This window comes from Dreissena polymorpha, chromosome 2, assembly GCF_020536995.1.
Source record: "Dreissena polymorpha isolate Duluth1 chromosome 2, UMN_Dpol_1.0, whole genome shotgun sequence".
Taxonomy (NCBI): Eukaryota; Metazoa; Mollusca; class Bivalvia; order Myida; family Dreissenidae; genus Dreissena; species Dreissena polymorpha.
The window spans coordinates 48063015-48081657 of NC_068356.1; the positions used below are offsets into that span (position 1 = coordinate 48063015).

Sequence of the window (18643 nt, forward strand, 5' to 3'; positions counted from 1 at the left end):
ATCCCAGAATCCTCTGCTTCGGTGCTACCATGTGACTTAAGTGGACCAATCAAATTGGGGTTCATAACAACATCCAAGGTTTCCAGCAAAAGCGCTTCTGTTTTTGCTAAACAATGCTGTTCTTTGAATTTGGCCACAAAAACATGGCTATGAAGACAAAGTTTGGCACATGTGTTCCAAAGATTTACCAAAACAGGAAGCAAAAATTTTGACAACACAATGCTATCTCGTCTGATTCTTCTCTGCGTTGAAATGCAGGAATCGTCAATGTATACGTCACTTTCATTGAAGGACCTTTTTGAGAGTTCTAATATGAAGGCGTCAATAACTCTGCCACCTTTATACGGAAACAGGCATGAACTCCGAGGCACTTCTTGAGACTTACAGAACTGGTGTTCATCCATGATGACCAGTGCTTCAAAGATTTTCAAAACTGGCATATGTAAAGTTTCATCTTCCAGTTGCTCACATAGCTTTTGCACACCTTTATTCGAGAGAAATACCTTGCTAACGCTGTTTGCCTGTAACAAGAAGGGTAGAGCAGACAGGCAATGAACTTGTACAGATTTCAATATTGTCACTTTTTCAGTCTCTCTGTAGTCACCAGTTACAGAAACATTTTCAGTGTCTTTTATTCCTTCTTTGTGTCCTACACTTCCTTGTTCATGAGTGTCTATGACTGATTGTGCACTGTTCTTGTTTACTATCAAGGTATCGTTGCTTAGCTCCATGGCGTAAATATACAGACTGAAAAACAATTCCGCTTTCAGGAATGGGTTGCCCTTTATTGCTAGGACCAGCAAATGTTTGGCTAAAGTAACTGCCAGGGTTTCATTATGCGAGAACAATAATGGCTTAAGCCGCGAAATGGCACTCCATTTTGATAGCATTAGATGAGAAGAGAATTTAAGATCAAAGTTTACATCGCTCGCGTCAATGCCGCTATCCATCTCCTTTTCAGTTACAATCTTTTCACCATCTGCATCTTGCATAATCTGTTCACTTGTCTTAGACTCATCACAAAAAGAGCATAACCCTTCATGAGGAACAAACGCTTTCCCAGAAAATTGCTTCAGTATGATCTTATTAAGCGTCTCTGCACAGAAGGAGGCAACTGCGGGTGAAAATGTTTGCAACCCAACTACAAATGCTGAAACAATGTCATCTAATTGCATACAGCAGCAAACCCCCGATGTGTTCAAGGTTTTTAAAAGTTCAAGTCGCGTGATCTTCGAACTGACCTTTACCAGTAGATCAAGGAGAAATCTTGTGCAACTCGCAACAAGGCACGTAACTTGATGGCTTTTCTGTGACATGAGACCAGTGTGAGGCAATCTGGGCTGCTGGGATTGCCATGTGAAATGTTCCAACGTATCAGCAGACCTTGAGCCAACTGCCACACCGAGAGTATCGTGATGGTGGTCAAAGTATTCAGCATATGAGCAGCTGTTGTGTCTCCTTTTCACACATTTCATTGAATGAACATAATTTACCCTTACCATCTTAAGTGTATTTAAAAATGCATTCAGCACACTGATTGGTTCATCTTCCAGCCAATTAAAACTCTCATATTTTTCATGTAATTCCTTTTTTAACCAATCTCTAACAAGTACACATTTCTTAAACATCTGAAAACCTTTGTTTTCTTCGTACTCTTCAACTAGATATAATGCTGTTTGCGTTGAACTTGGATTGAAAGGTAAATTTTCAAACATCTGGGTCAAAATGAGAAGAAATCCAAGGGCCATATCAGAAACAATATGCATTTCGGTTTTGTGTTGACTAAGAAGTTCAATCGACAATACATCAATTTTAAGGATTTCCAAACCACATGCAGACGACAAAATATCTTCAAAGACATTATGACCTTGAAGCACAGATAGACCATTCTGCTGGCACGACGCAATTCCTGAGCAGAGTATAATCACTCTCAATAGATACAACTTCAATACTTGTTTTGCATGCATTTCCCATTCACTATGTACACGTATATTCTCAGTATCCAACAGCTTCATACACTGCATAAGATCCGGCAAACTCGACAAGGATACGAGTTTTCCCCCTTGCTTTTCTGCTAAATCCCTTTCACAAAGTTCCCGTAGGATACTCAGTACAAGTACACACAAGTGAAATCCTGAAGTAATCATTTGGTCCTGAACATTGACACTTTTTAGCAAGACAGCCAGATCTTCATCATCATCTGAATCAGAACCTGCTTGATTCTGAATGTTTTTCTCCCCTGCAGACTGCATACTACAGTATCGAAACTTTTTTCTCAACTTCCGAACCTTTTCCGCTTTTTCGTCGTCATCTTCTTCATTTGTCCCTTCAGTTTTAGACTCTTTACTGTCACAAGATTTTCTTTTGGAGAATTTTTTCTTTCCACTTATTGTTTCACTTAGGTTCTTTTCTAGAGTTTGAGATGAATAACTTGAATTTCTTTTTAACTGCAGGGACTGTTGTTGGGTTGACTGTTGCTTAGATTTTTTTTTCATCAGCGTATTTTGAAAGCTGGTTGTAATTGTCGAAATATTTTCATAGGAAGACGGATCTGAAAACATAAAGTACAGGCTGATGTGTTTATGTTACTGACTAATCAAATGAATTATTCATTTCAGTACAATAAAAATACATGAACTGTCATTAAAAATAACAATAACTACACTTTTTTATTTGTTTTGTAGAAATATTCATATAAGTAAGAAAGATTAACAAAATTACAAATAATCTGAACAGAATTCAAATGGACAGCAATTTAAAGACAGCTGCCGCAACAGTTCAGTTAATAAAGAGACACACCTCAAAGCTTCTGCATGAACTCTCAATAACTATTAATATTGTAATAAAGCAAAGCCACCCATTTTATACTGTTTGAGATAGATTCCCAGAAAAAGACGTGAGTCATTTAATTACTAGAATTTAAAAACATGTTGATATTTTGTGTTATTATATATTTTTATTACTGACTGATAAGTGAGATAATCATCATCATCATCATCATCATCATCATCATCATTATCATCATCATCATCAACATCCTCATCATCACCACCCCCACCACGATCAACATCCTCATCATCAGCAGCAATAAAAGTGAAACTAGAGCTTTGTCACAGACGTGACGAATACCCCCACATGCCACATTGACACAAAATATTTTGCATGTTGTCCTCACACAAAAAAACAGCGGACACCATGCTCAATGTTTAAAATGCACAAAGTGACCTTGTGACCTAGGTTTTGACCCAGCATGGCCCATATTCGAACTTGACCTACACATTATCTAGATACAACTTCTGACCAAGTGTGGTGAAGATCGGATGAAAACTACTTGAACTAGAGGGAGGACACAATGCTCAATGTTTAAAACGCACTAAGTGACCCCATGACCTAGTTTTTGACCCGGCATGACCCATATTTGAACTTAACCTAGACATCATCTAGATACAACATCTGACCAAGTTTGGTGAAGATCTGAAGAAAACAACTTGAATTAGAGAGCGGACACTTAATACGGACCGACAGACCGACAGACTGACCGACAGACAAGCTCACTCCTATATTCCCCCCTAAACATCGTTTGTGGGGGTATAATAATCATAATTCCCTTAATAACTATTAATAAAAGCTTCATCAATGATGATCATATGTACAAGTAAATTATTGTGTCAACAACCTTCCGGGTAACACTATATTCAATACCACTAATTAAGCATGTGTATCATTTTCAAGGCTTGGGATGATGTGCAATTGTATGTAATTTTATCAGCAACTTCTGAAATCTTGGTCGATCATTTGCAATACATATATATCGGTTTATTGCACAACAATCTTGTTTTATAGAGTTTTATCTTATCACAATACTTCGCTGGATGATAACTTACCACTCAGTGATAAAAATTCTTGATTTGTTTCATCATCAGAAGTGCAAAGTACATTCTTTAACTTCCCAGTCTTAATCAAGAAAACAAGTTAAAAAAAACAGCATTTCTATGGAAACAAGCCAATTTGTTGAATTGATATGCCCTGCTAAATAAATTTTGTTTATGGATTGGTGCAAATCACTTAATATATGGTATACACTAAAAAATAATTAAGCGTAGGGTAATTGTTTATGTATTGCAATTCTCCTCTTTTATACCTATACACCAATTGAGTTTTATGTTTAAATCTTGTGGCATATCTGAGATATAGCCCTTAAAAGTTACATCATACAAAAAAAACAAAGGGTAATTACTCTTATTTAAAAAAGTGTAGGGTTATGGTTCGTGTGCATGGCACTTTTTCCCATTGATATCTGTACACCCATGAAGTTTCATGTTGATATCTTATATAGTTTCTCAGATATAGCCCTGAAAAGTTTTGTGACAAACAGAAGGACATAACCATGTTAAGCGCAAAGAACATTCTTTAACATCAAATTCTGAATAAAGAAAATTAACAACAAAGACCTCATTTCTATGAAAAACACTGCAGATATAAACTGTTAATAGTTTTAGTTTTTCATCTTTGCAGGTCTTTTGTATTGTAGTATGCCTGGTTAGGCTGGTACATTGTACATAGATTTTAACCAACAGTATAAAGCCTGCTGCTAAGGTCATTTCAACGAAGTATATATGGATATGACTCATGCAAAATTAGGTCTTATGTCCTATGCGACTAGTTAGCTCCAGACTAGCCTGCGCAAAGCACAGTCTAGTCAAGAGGTACCCTGTCCGCCGTAAAGTCACTTAAGGTTTTGTGGGCACAATAGCCAACATACTAGCTCCTGACCTGAGTATGGATGTTTGATCTTCCTAGCAATCATGAGACCCCAGGTACACTTCACATCATTAGTGTATTCACCAGACCTTCTCTTGAGACACACAGTACTGGATCTTACCCAAACTTGAGTGCCTAGCATTAGTCTTAAAGCGCAATAGAGCTAAATAAATATGTTCGAATAAACTGTAAAAAACAGCATAATTATGTACCATACCTATATCATCGTTGGAAGAGCTCCTCAGTGGAAATTTCAGTATCAATGGCAACAGGCGGACCAGCAGGTTGGAAAAGTCTCGACTGATGGACACATCCTGAAGATGAAATTTATATGCTAAATTTTTTTATTTATTTCATGCCTGCAATTAAAACACAAGAGGGCCATGGGCCTTTAGGACCTAATCTGAGACCAAAAGGAACTAGGCTATTCTGAGAAAGTGCATGTTGATTAGTGAAGATTGGACAAAAAAGTGACTTCCAGAGAGAGTATTCACTCTTTTTTGTTTTACCTAGTGACCAAATTTTTTAGCTAACATAGCCCAGTTTCAATCTCAGCCAAGATTTTATTGTGACAAATGTTCTGACAAAGTTTCATAAAGAATGGCCAATAAAAGTGGCTAATATAGACGCAACAAGTTTTCACTAAAGCCATATAAGGAAAATATTATCAGAGGGCCAGATAAGATGAGTATTTGCGTAAAATACGCATCACAAAAAAGAAAATACGCATGACTTAAAATTTTGTTGAGTAAAAAAACTCCTGACTAAATTCGGATTACGCATAGTGTGCAATTTCAATGCGTATTAGCCGTTTATACATGCATATAAGATCATGTAAACATGACTGGTTTCTGTCATTGTGTCCACACCGGTAAAAACCGTAGTGACATAACCATCTATGTATAGAATGTGGTTCCCGACCTAATTTACTCCTCAGTCAGAACGGTATCATTTCATTTGGCCCACGATGAAGACCGATGTTGACACAAAGCTGCATTGTTGTAAATCGATATACGCTTGTTGTGAAAACATTTGACATCACATTCGATTAAAACCCGAATTGCCCAACTTCAAGCATATCATTTTTGGTATCAGTTCATCTCTTGTGTGGCACTATGGAAAAATCTTTTACCTTCAAGCACTTTTTAAATGGCGCCAAAATACACATATAATAAACAAGTTTTGTGGGCCAAGCTTAGAAGATTTTGATTGTGGCTGTACAGTGTGTGCTAAACAGTGGCTTGCCAAATCAAGACAGAAAAAGAGATTAATGACTGCTTATAAGCCAAGGGCAAAAAAAAATCAGAAAAACTGTTAAATAAAACAAAAGTGATTGCTTTCTTGTGTACAAGACTGCTTGTTATAGCGAGTTAACATTACATGTACAATTTATTATTAATTATGATCCTTTGAACATAAATACTCCTTAAAATTATCGGATTTTGATTGTTACTCATCAGTTAAAAATTTCATGAGGGAAATACCCCTCGGCTGAACAAATTATCTGGAGCTCTGATATTATTTGAATTTGTGCCAATTAAAAACAAGATGTGTTTGTGAAACACTATGTCCCCCCCATATATTTGACCTATGACCTTGAAGGATGACCTTGACCTTTCACCAATCAAAATGTGCAGCTCCATGAGATACACATGCATGCCAAATATCAAGTTGCTATCTTCAATATTGCAAAAGTGTATATTAAACTAGAGCTTTGTCACAGACGTGATGAATACCCCCACATGCCACATTGACACAGAATATTTTGCATGTTGTCTTCACAAAAAACAGCGGACACCATACTCAATGTTTAAAACACACTTGTTTTTGGCCCAACATGGCCCATGTTCAAACTTGGCATAGAGATCATCTAGATAAAACTTCTGACCAAGTTTGGTGAAGATATTGGATGAAAACTACTTGAATTAGAGAGTGGACACCATGCTCAATGCTTAAAACGCACTAAGTGACCCCATGACCTAGTTTTTTATCTGCCATGACCCATGTTCGAACTTGGCCTAGACATCATCTAGATACAACTTCTGACCAAGTTTGGTGAAGCTTGGATGAAAACTACTTGAATTAGAGAGCGGACAACATGCTCAATGTTTAAAACGCGCTAATTAAGTTACCCGTGACCTAGTTTTTGACCCGGCATGACCCATATTCGAACTTGACATAGACATCATCTAGATACAACATCTGACCAAGTTTGGTGAAGATCCGATGAAAACAACTTGAATTAGAGAGCGGACACTTAATACGGACCGACCGACAGACAAGTTCACTCCTATATACCCCCCCTTAACTTCATTTGTGGGGGTATAATGAGCGATTTTGACCCATATATTTGACCTTTGACCTTAAAGGATGACCTTGACCTTTCACCACTCAAAATGTGCATCTCCATTAGATACACATGCATGCCAAATATGAAGTTGCTATCTTCAATTTTGCAAAAGTTATGGCAATTTGAAAATTTGACGCAAACCAACAAACAAACCAACAGACAGGGCAAAAACAATATGTCCTCCAGAATATACTGGGGGACATAAAAATGCATAAATAAATAATATATTAAAGCTATAACTGAGACAGGAATCTTCAAATATGACCTTCAATCTCTAAGTGTGACCTAAACTATTAGGATAGGGAGACGGACTTTCACACCAGATGTCTTCTTATGACGGTTTCCCTTGGTGCCAAGTTATTTTTTAATCTATCAATATATAGCATGATAATGGCTGAGAAAGGAATTGTCAAGCTGTTTTACCTTTTACTTCCAAGTGTGAACAAGGAATTTACATACTACAACATGTTGCCTTATGATTGTTTACATTTGCATCCAATTGTCTATAAAAAAAAATCAATGTGTGGCAAAGATATGGCAGTCAGGACATCCAGATACATTTGCTGTCATCTTTGAAAAAGGCATAAAAATGATATCATAACATGTGTTATTTGTTTAAATCCATTATATTCTTCAGTATCGGACAACAAAAGCCTGGGGCCGGGTACCAACATTTTCAGTCTGTCTTCTAGAAATGCCAAGAAGAAGCCCGACGCCTACTGTAATATTGTTATAGTTGATAGCCAGTTACTATGATAGATAGCTCGTTCATCATTTATCATGAGAATGTGACAATCAATAATAATTCTATGGATCAATTATTAAATCAGAGAATTTTATCAGTCATTTAAGGTAATCTCACTTTAGAATATCAATGGAGGTTTATCAAGGTCATCAAATCAAAACCGCTCATTATTGGTCTGTAACTATTATATGCAATAACTCTTGGTTTGTTTCCAACATTTGCTTTATGAGGTCAATCTTTATTTGGATGACATTTGTTAACCTTGTAAGATTTAGTTGTAACATAAGAAAGCAGGCCATACATAATGAATACAAACCAGAAAATCGAAGTCAATGCAAGTGTTGATAAACACTAAGTGGAATTAGTTATTTCTCTGCACATTAAAGTGTGAATGCACGATTTTTATATGTGTTAAATTGTAATATATTGATAAAAAATATGTTACAATAACACAAAATAGGCAAGAAAAATTATTCATTGAAGAAGAATTTCATAAAATGCAGCAAATACAAATTAGCGCCCCGAGCGGATTGTGACGAAGATATTTTGTACATATTTTCCTACAATAACCGAAGCATTCGTCTTCTTCGTGTGTCGTATAAACAGATATCGTTGCAGCAAATTAAAATGATCCGTAAAACAAAATTGTGTCTTTGTGTCGTATGAACGAATCTGCACTCAAACTAAATTAAGATTCACATCGTACATGCATGCTGGCGAATTCGACTGTACAGACATTTTCGATTTCAGAATTAAATATCTGGCTTATTTCGCATTTTTCGACACATGTTCTTCTTAACTTTTATTTTTAGTTATATTGAAATATATGTATAATAAGTTTTTTACACATTTTATATAAATTCGTAAATATTTGACAAAATCGTGCATACACACTTTAAATTAATATAAAAATAATGGTGAGACTGTTTGTTAACTGTTAAGGTACCTTTGGGTTCCAGTGAGAAAATACTGTTTTAATTGAAACTAGAGCTTTGTCACAGACGTGACGTATACCCCCACGTGCCTCATTGACACAGACTATTTGTGCATGCTGTCTTCACAAAACAAGAGAATCTAATTTATGGCAATTTTTAAGAATTATTAAGCCATTTTCATTTATAGCCATTTTGAACTTTGAACTCTTGAATTCTTCCACATGACACGCCATCCTTTGACTGTGAACAAATTAATGTACAGAGTCATTTTAAAATCTCACAATGAATGACATAGTTATGGTCCAGACAAGATCATTTATTGCCATTTTTGACCTTTGAACTCAAAGTGTGACCTTGACCTTGGAGATATCGACATAAATCTTTCGGGCGACACACCGTCCAATGATGGTGAACAAATGTGCCAAATGATTTTAAAATTTCACAATAAACGACATAGTTATGGCCCGGACAAGCTCATTTATGGCCATTTTTGACCTTTGAACTCAAAAAGTGACCTTGACCTTGGAGATATTGACATAATTCTTTCGCGCGACACACAGTCCAATGATGGTGAACACATGTGCCAAATGATTTTCAAATCTCACATGAAAAAAGATAGGCATGGCCCGGACAAATTCATTTATGGCCATTTTTGACCTTTGAACTCAAAGTGTGACCTTGACCTTGGAGATATCCACGTAATTCTTTCGCGCGACACACCGTCCAATGATGGTGAACAAATGTGCCAAATGATTTTTAATTCTCACAATGAACAGCATAGTTATGGCCCGGACAAGCTCATTTATGGCCATTTTTGACCTTTGAACTCAAAGTGTGACCTTGACCTTGGAGATATCGACATAAATCTTTCGGGCGACACACCGTCCAATGATGGTGAACAAATGTGCCAAATGATTTTAAAATTTCACAATAAACGACATAGTTATGGCCCGGACAAGCTCATTTATGGCCATTTTTGACCTTTGAACTCAAAAAGTGACCTTGACCTTGGAGATATTGACATAATTCTTTCGCGCGACACACAGTCCAATGATGGTGAACACATGTGCCAAATGATTTTCAAATCTCACATGAAAAAAGATAGGCATGGCCCGGACAAATTCATTTATGGCCATTTTTGACCTTTGAACTCAAAGTGTGACCTTGACCTTGGAGATATCCACGTAATTCTTTCGCGCGACACACCGTCCAATGATGGTGAACAAATGTGCCAAATGATTTTTAATTCTCACAATGAACAGCATAGTTATGGCCCGGACAAGCTCATTTATGGCCATTTTTGACCTTTGAACTTTAAGTGTGACCTTGACCTTGAAGATATCGACATAATTCTTTCGCGCAACACACCGTCTAATGATGGTGAACAAATGTGCCAAATGATTTTAAAATCTTACAATGAATGGCATAGTTATGGCCCGGACAAGCTCATTTATGATCTTTGAACTCAAAGTGTGACCTTGACCTTGGAGATATCGACGTAATTCTTTCGCTGGACACACCGTCCAATGATGGTGAACAAATTTTACAAATGATTTTAAAATCTCACCATAAATTACAAAGTTATGGCCCGGACAAGCATTTGACCTTTAAACTCAAAGTGTGACCTTGACATTGGAGATATCAACGTACTTTTTTCACACGACACACCGCCCCATGATGGTGAACAAATGTACCAAGTCATTTAAAAATCTAACGATAAATTACATAGTTATGGTCCGGACAAACTTTCGGCTTAAAACACACTAAGTGACCCCGTGACCTAGTTTTTGACCTGGCATGACCCATATTCAAACTTGACCTAGACATCATCTAGATACAACTTGTGACCAAGTTTGGTGAAGATCGGATGAAATTTCGGGACAGACCGACAGACAGACCGACAAAGTGACTCCTATATAGCCCCCATTACCAGTAATGGGGGTATAATAAAATATTGCATACAAAACTTGTAAATGTCCCATACGCATTTCCTTTTATGGTTATGTTTGCTTCTTTACATGACAGGATAAATAATTTATATCCAGGTGTATGAACTTTTTTTAGATGTAATTTTTTTAAACGTTAATGTACAAGTGTCTAATTAAAATCGTAAATAGCCCATGTAAAATGTCTACCTAATTAACCATTTAAATAATTGACAATTTTTCTTGTTCACTCTTCAAGCCGACTTGGATGAAATGAAAGGTAGCGAGAGATCTCATGAATGGCATAATGAGTTTTAGTCATGCAGATTAAAGCATCTCGCAGGACACAATAAACCAGATCAAGGAATTGGCAGTGATTTGGAAATCAGTGATATGAACATGACCAAGTGCCTTCTCCATACATGAAAGTGTCTATCATATTTGAAACATTATTGTTTGCTATTTTTCTACTCATTTACCATAACATGTTTATCACCCTTTAATTAAGTTAACCTGAATAACACATTTCTTACTAGTTAGTAGCATGACTTTATCATTGTATGTATCTATACTTTATCTGTATAAACAAATTAACAAATATTGTGTGTACTATCTTAACAAATATGTTACACTTTTTTCTTGAAAATTAGTAGGTAGGCCATTCATGGTCCATGAAAATGTTGGGCTACCAAGAAACCCAGTGGGCTAGCAGCAAGTTTTTAAACATTTATTCTATGCTTGTATGGTATTTAATGCCTAAATTGTTTTGTAGCATCCATTTTGTTCTATATTCAATTCACAAAAACAGATTGACTATTAGGCCACGACTTTTATATTTCTTGGTTTACAAAACCGCCGACCCTAATTTTTGGAAAATGGGAAAAAAAATAAAATCGGAAAATCGTCTTTTTTATATATATATTATTCCCGACCGCACTGAAAAACGAGCGAAACGAGAAAAAAAACGATCCGGTTTGAGTACAGTTGCGAATAAAATCAAGTAAGTACAATCAACGATTGGTTTACATATATTACAGAGATCGGGATATTTTTCGGCGTCAGCTGAATACGCCAGCTTTTCACCTTAGCCTGACCTTTGTTAGCGTCCAATAGAATTCAAATAAAACTTCCCGCGGCCAAGTACAGATGAATACACTTCATTGACTGCATTGGCTGATTTGATAATACCACTAGAACATTGGAAACATGTCCGCGTCTTTGTAACACTGTTTTACTGCGTGTTCAGCATGAAACAGTTTTATCTCTAATAAAAAGGCTTTATAGATAGAACAGTTTTATACTCAATCTCGACATCAATACAGTTTGTGCGTACATCTTTTATTTTCAGAGGATTTTCAGCGCGAGAACGTTGTGTACTTAAAGGCCATGTTCTCATATTTAGTACTGACTTCCATATTCCTGTCAACATGTTATATGTAAAAGTATAAAGAGCAGTGGAAGCGATGCCTCACTTTAATGTGTTGCATTTCAACCCGTGAGGTATAAGGGGTCAGTTCGCGGTTAGTGTGTTTGAATGTCAGAGTTTATATACAGGTCAGACCTTCTGTGCTGTTCGGAGTTCGCGGTCAGTTATATAATAGTTATATAATAAAGACGCTATAGCGTGAACTAGGTGAACCAGAATTTTCTTTACCACCAGAAAGATGTGAAATGAAGATATCCAGCGATATTATTTTATGGCATGTCAATAATAGATTCTTAATGTGTTTTCAACAATACCATGATAAATATTATTTTTAATTAATTAACAAGAATTATTCCATCATATTTACTAATGTATTATTGCAGCATATTGACTAATGTATTAAGTATGAGCGCGATGATTCTCGATACTGTTAATAATCGAATCAAATACACGTAGCAATTCCCGATAAACCACTCAAACATGTTTGTTCGAAGAACGCGCGTATACATATTTAAAATATGTACGGAGACTTCGCGTGTGGCCGGTTGACTTCGGTTTTCTTTTTTGTATCTATAGGTTTATGACCAGCAATATGTAATAATGTAAAATAAGCCGCGAAAACTCCGCTAACATCCCGTACTGCGTTTGATGCAGCTAAAAACTGCACAGAAAAAGATATTAGCTATCCTTGATCTCATTCATTTAAATCTTTACCTTCCATAAACTCCAACCACAATCAACGCCGTATATCTTTTTTAAAGATATTTCTTGTTCAATGTAACACAGTACGACCAGTCCTTTTATGGGCACTTCTCAAAAATTATTTAATTACAGACAATAGGAAAATCAGCGTCAGTAAAATGTCGACCGCATCAAAATTTATTTCCGAGTCTGTGACGCAACTATATTGTTTAACATGTTTATTATATTAAACAAACCCGATATTATAGTAGATAAAAAAGTATTACCTTGCAATTTGATAATTAGTATAAATAATCCAATAAAACACTGCCATTATTTACGATATATGTGTTTAGGAATTTTGTAAACACGTCCGCCATAGTTTATAGGAACTGTACAGAAAGTTTGGAAATCGGAACAAATCGGTATATCTCGGAAAATCATTGATAAATGTATTTGTCGTTTTAATGCTTAGGGCCGATTAATTTCGGCAAATCGGAACTCAACTTGCGTAAAATACTAGCTCAATTAACCGTTAAACTCCGCCTCCGTTCTCTGCAAAAGATTCGAAGGCGGAGCTATGCACGTGCTATAATTATAATTAAATTGGAGGATTGCAATTGAGAAACAAACGCACGATTGGTTCGGCATGTTGATTGCTAGACAAAGGAAGCCAATTTTGTCGGCGCGAAATTTGTCGCTTTATTGCTTCAGACAGCAAGCGGCTTTCCTTTGATGACGTCAAACTGTCAATTCACACAGACTGCACATTTTCGTAAGACTTTAACTGGCTCCTTGTTTACAATTCCAGTAAAAACACTTGCTAACATTAAACTTTGGATTAAATTATCAAAATAAAGCAAAAGCCAAGTTGACAAATATGATTGTATTAATTCGCGTCAGTTCAAATAAGACGTTTTGCTTTGTAAATCAACGAGTTTTCATGACAACAACAACTTTACCGCGACGACGCGGGGATCGATCTACCTCGATTTTTTTTCATGGACGATGTCATAAGTCCAATAAGAGCAAACACATACTTTGTGTATGAGTAGTTTATCTTATATAAGATTTATGCAACGGGCATCGCATTGCGTAATGGTGCGCATCGAATTACGGAAATGAAGCGCAGTTTTTCGTTTTAATGGGAGAAGAACGCATGTCATTTAATGGAGTGTTTAAAATTGCCTGATGTTACAAAAGGTGCTTTTAGGTGACTCATTTCATTTGAAGATATAGATGTGTTTCATTGCATAATTTGATTTTTCGTCTCTGTGTTAAGGTTATAAAAGATATGATGTCTTTGTTCTGATGTTATTAGTATTAACTTATTTTTCCAATGATGTTTTTTTTTTTTTTTTTTCGACCGCCCGATGGACCATTTTCAAAATAATTTTTGTAAACCAATAAAAAAAAAAGTCGTGGCCTTATATCCATTTTACTAAGTGCTTGCTTTATACATGAAATCCCTCATGCGAAACAAAATTAATGTCCTGTTAAGTAAACTTTTTTTCAAAACATCACATGCCATCATGTCCTCATTTTTTTATATCTATCTGCCTTACATTATGCTTTAATTCGAAATAAATGCAGCTATCAGGTTACCACTGGAGACAATCATATGTAAATGATGATGCAATTTTTACAAAAACATAACATGTCGAAGCATGTGATTAAGTATGTTGTATTAGGTCAATGGAAATACAAATCCACTAAAAATAACTAACAAGGAATTTTGAACAGGTAATAATTAAATCTGGGAAAGTTCTATTAAACCACTTTAGACATGCTTAGTCATCAAAAAGTGTATTTATAAACATATACACCAATAAGCCATCAGCCCTCAGATACACCATTGGATGCATTTGTAGTCCCTTGGAAAATCAAATTAAATTTAACTCTTTACCACTTAGATACGTATTTTGACGGCTTTGTAGTCCCTTAGAAAGTTAAATTTGATTAAAGATTTTTCACACTAGATCAAGTTTTAAAGGCTTCATTTCCAACTCTAAGATACTGATGAGAAGCAAACAGCATACAACGGAACAGTCTGCGAGTTACTAGCAGGCTGTTCTGGTTTTATGCTGTTTGCACATAGCCATTTTCAATTTGCTTCTTAGTGGGAAAGGGTTAAGACCTTACCTTACCTAGGTTTAAGTTTTTTAAGGCTTCATTTCACACCCAAAGGTACTAATGAGTAGCAAACGGCCTAAAACCTTAACTCTGACTGAGCTATTCGTAGGCTGTTTGGTTTTGGTAGAATGCAAAATCTATTATTAGTTCTTTATTGGATTCTTTGTCTCCAAAATATTGTATATACCAATCAAGATCAAGATCTCTCCTCAATGTTTAAAGACAGCCTGCTTCAGATCTCTCATTTTATCAATAAAGAAAATCATTTACAGTTAACGTTACAACACAGAATATCTTATAATGCGATTTCCGAAAAAAAAGCCATTTAGTACGGAACATGCCTATAAATTAACATAAATGCAAACTTTAATGCAAGATAAATATGCTAACTCAACAAAATCTTCTTCAAACAGACTTCTGCATTTTGGAGAGTCCGTGGGCATCATGAGAATGGGTCTGGGAAAACTGGGCTTAATATATGTTCATAAAGTGTTATCCCAGATTAGACTATTCAGGGAAAACACTTTCCGCTTGTATGTTATTTTTCTTATAAAGGAAGTCACATCTTAGCGAAAATCCTAGATAAGGCAGGAAGTGCAATCATTTATTAGCCTTTGCAGACTGCACAGGCTAAGCTGGGATGACACTTTACGCACATGCATTAAGCCCAATTTTCCCACAACGGGGCATATGAGTTACCTGGGGTCCTTTCTCATAGAGGATCTGTAACATGAGCCACCCCTGCCCCTGCAGGAGGTAGGTCTGTAACTGGGTCACATCATCATGCTCTGAGTGACTCGTGATGTGCAGTACGTCACTCATAAACTCCTTGTACATCTGCTTGCATACGCCCGTCATGTCACTGAAATCATATGTAATGACTTTCGGGTCACTGAAATGTTATGTTGCGTCTGTCTTGGCACAGAAATAATATGGTAGCTTGTAATGTCACTGCAGTCGTATGTAATGCCTGTCATGTCACTTGTATAATATGGGATGTCTGTTTTATGATTAAATTAATATTATATGTGTGTCAAGTCACTGTCAAAATATTACAGTTACATCTGTCATGTTACTAGTATATAAAATGTAACAACTGTTATCACTAAAAAAATATTAAATGGTCCGTTTAAATGATGATTTTCAAAATAATTGTCACACATTAAATTTGTTTATGTATATATTATGTTTAAATAAGTGTAATAACATTCATAAATGTTAATAATGTATCTTCCTTAATGGGAAATAATAATTCCAAATTGGTAAAATAAACGTGTTTGTACCACTTTTCTAGATAGCATTGAGAAATCATGTCATACTAACATAGCGTTTTTATTTGGTGAATGAATACTTAAAGTGATTTTTTGGGCATCTAACAGTTTATATGTGTCTATTGCAACCGTTGTTTATTTTTGGTGTTTTCACTTCATATACACTTATATTTGTTAATGCAGCATCAACATACTAAAACAATATCCCAGAAAGAGAAAAATAATGCATTTGAATATCAACCGTACTTTCGTTTGACAACTGCTCATGTATGTACGATTTGAACCTAAATTTAGTTTTAGTGCAGATTCGTTCATACAACACAATTTTGTTTTACGGATCATTTCAGCTTACAGGACTGGGTGGGTCAGGTAAGAATATCAAATATAAAATATATTTTTATAAACAACTGATAGCAAGATGAGTTGCATATAATTGGTCAGTAACCACATTTTAACTAACTCTTTTGACCTGTTAATTCTTTTCAGCTCAATTCAACAGTGAAAAATGCCCATAACATCACTCTAAGTCCATATAACAAAATGGAAACTCACTAGCTTCAGCAGGTTTGCATCCTTAAGGACTCCCATATTTATTCAACTTTTTTTCATGCCATAATTAGTTCAGACAATATAAATGATGATAAATGTGTTAGTTTAAATATATTTTCTGGTATTTTTAAAAAAAATACAAAAATCTAGAACAAGCTCCATGAATGTCAGTCATGAAACTGATATAATATGTTTAACCTGTATGTGTTACACCCGTCAAGTCACTGTAATAATGTTTAACACCTGTCAAGCATGTTACTAAAATACTGTCAATGAAATACTAAGTAATGTGTGCCAAGTCAATGAAATACTAAGTAAAACCTGTCATTTTTGTAACTGAAATAAACTGCACGTGCCCATCATGAAACATTGTTTAACACATCACATTAAAGTAACATCACTACTCAAAATCAACAAGAATTTTGTACAATATTTCGTAAAATAAAGCTAAACAATTAAAAATCATTGTTCCTTATGGAAATTGCCGAAATTTCAACGCCAGATGTGGTCTGGTAAAATAGATGTTTGTAGATACAAAATGCTCGTTTTTATAATTGTTTTGTTTTGGTACAATTTTAGTGTTGGTGTGTCGTATGAATAGTTATATTCGCGGGGAAATTAAAATGGAATTAATTGTGTCACAAAAAAATAAAAACCAGCATTTTGTATTTACAAAAATCTATGTAATCATACCACATCCAGCGTTGAAATTTTGGCTCTTGCTATAAGGAAAACTGATTAACTTTATTTTACGAAATTCTTTACGAAATTTCCGTTGATTTTGAGCGTTATAGAGACTTTAATGCATTATCATACCACTACATTAGTGTCTGCCTCATATATAAATTGTTTGTTATACATTTTTTACATCACTTCAACAGGGTTTATATCAGTCAATGTTTTGAATAATGTCATATTACTAAGAATCAAATATTAAGTCAACATTTTTAAAAATAGAAAATGATTAAACAAAACAAACAATTTGATACCAAGGTGTAATATATTTTAGAAATAAAACATCTTCTTTTACAAATATTAAGCACAAGTACTTTTGAAGTCAAACTTCATACAAATTATTGATTCCAGCTAAAACTGCAATGTTTTAGCAAAAACATTGAATTTATTCTTTAAAATGGGGATCTAGAGTATGATAAACAGTAAACAGTTCATTGCCCTAACATCTCCATTCTTTATTCTGAGCCTCACATGATGTATTAAACAACCATAAGGCAGTCCCCTGTGATTTATGTCACTGACCTATTGTGTAATGACAGTCATATTGTAAAAATATTATCTTACTCATGTCTTGGCACTGAAATATTATATCATGTCTGTCATGTAACTTAAATCCTATTAATAACCTTAGATGGCACCAAAATCATATGGAATAACTGTCAAAATATGTAATAACTTTCATGTCACAGAAATGATATGTTATACCTGTCAAAGAATTCAATAACTGATATGTCACAGATATTATAAGTTATACCTGTCAAAGTTTTCAATAACTGTCATGTAACAGAAATTAAAAGTTATACCTGTCAAAGTTTTCAATAACTGTCATGTCACAGATATTATAAGTTATACCTGTCAAAGTTTTCAATAACTGTCATGTCACAGAAATTATAAGTTATACCTGTCAAAGTTTTCAATAATTGTCATGTCACAGAAATAATATGTTATACATGTCATAATATTTAATAACTGTCATGTCACAGAAATGATATGTTATTATACATGTCATAATATTTAATAACTGTCATGTCACATTGATAATATGTTATACATGTCATAATATTTAATAGCTGTCATGTCACAGAAATTATATGTTATACCTGTCATAATATTCAATAACTGTCATGTAACA

At 35.0% G+C, this 18643-nt stretch overlaps 1 protein-coding gene across 1 annotated transcript in view; it reads right to left on the minus strand.

Moving 5' to 3' along the window:
- LOC127869715 (lysosomal-trafficking regulator-like) overlaps positions 1-18643 on the minus strand; it is a 140056-nt gene that overhangs the window by 109668 nt on the left and 11745 nt on the right. Inside the window, exons 4-6 of the mRNA XM_052412371.1 lie at positions 15656-15818; positions 4979-5075; positions 1-2551 (exon numbers count right to left, since the gene is read on the minus strand). The exon at positions 1-2551 is cut by the window's left edge and continues 121 nt beyond it. Of these exons, the coding sequence (XP_052268331.1) occupies positions 1-2551; positions 4979-5075; positions 15656-15818 (2811 nt within the window). The remainder of the gene's footprint in view (positions 2552-4978; positions 5076-15655; positions 15819-18643) is intronic.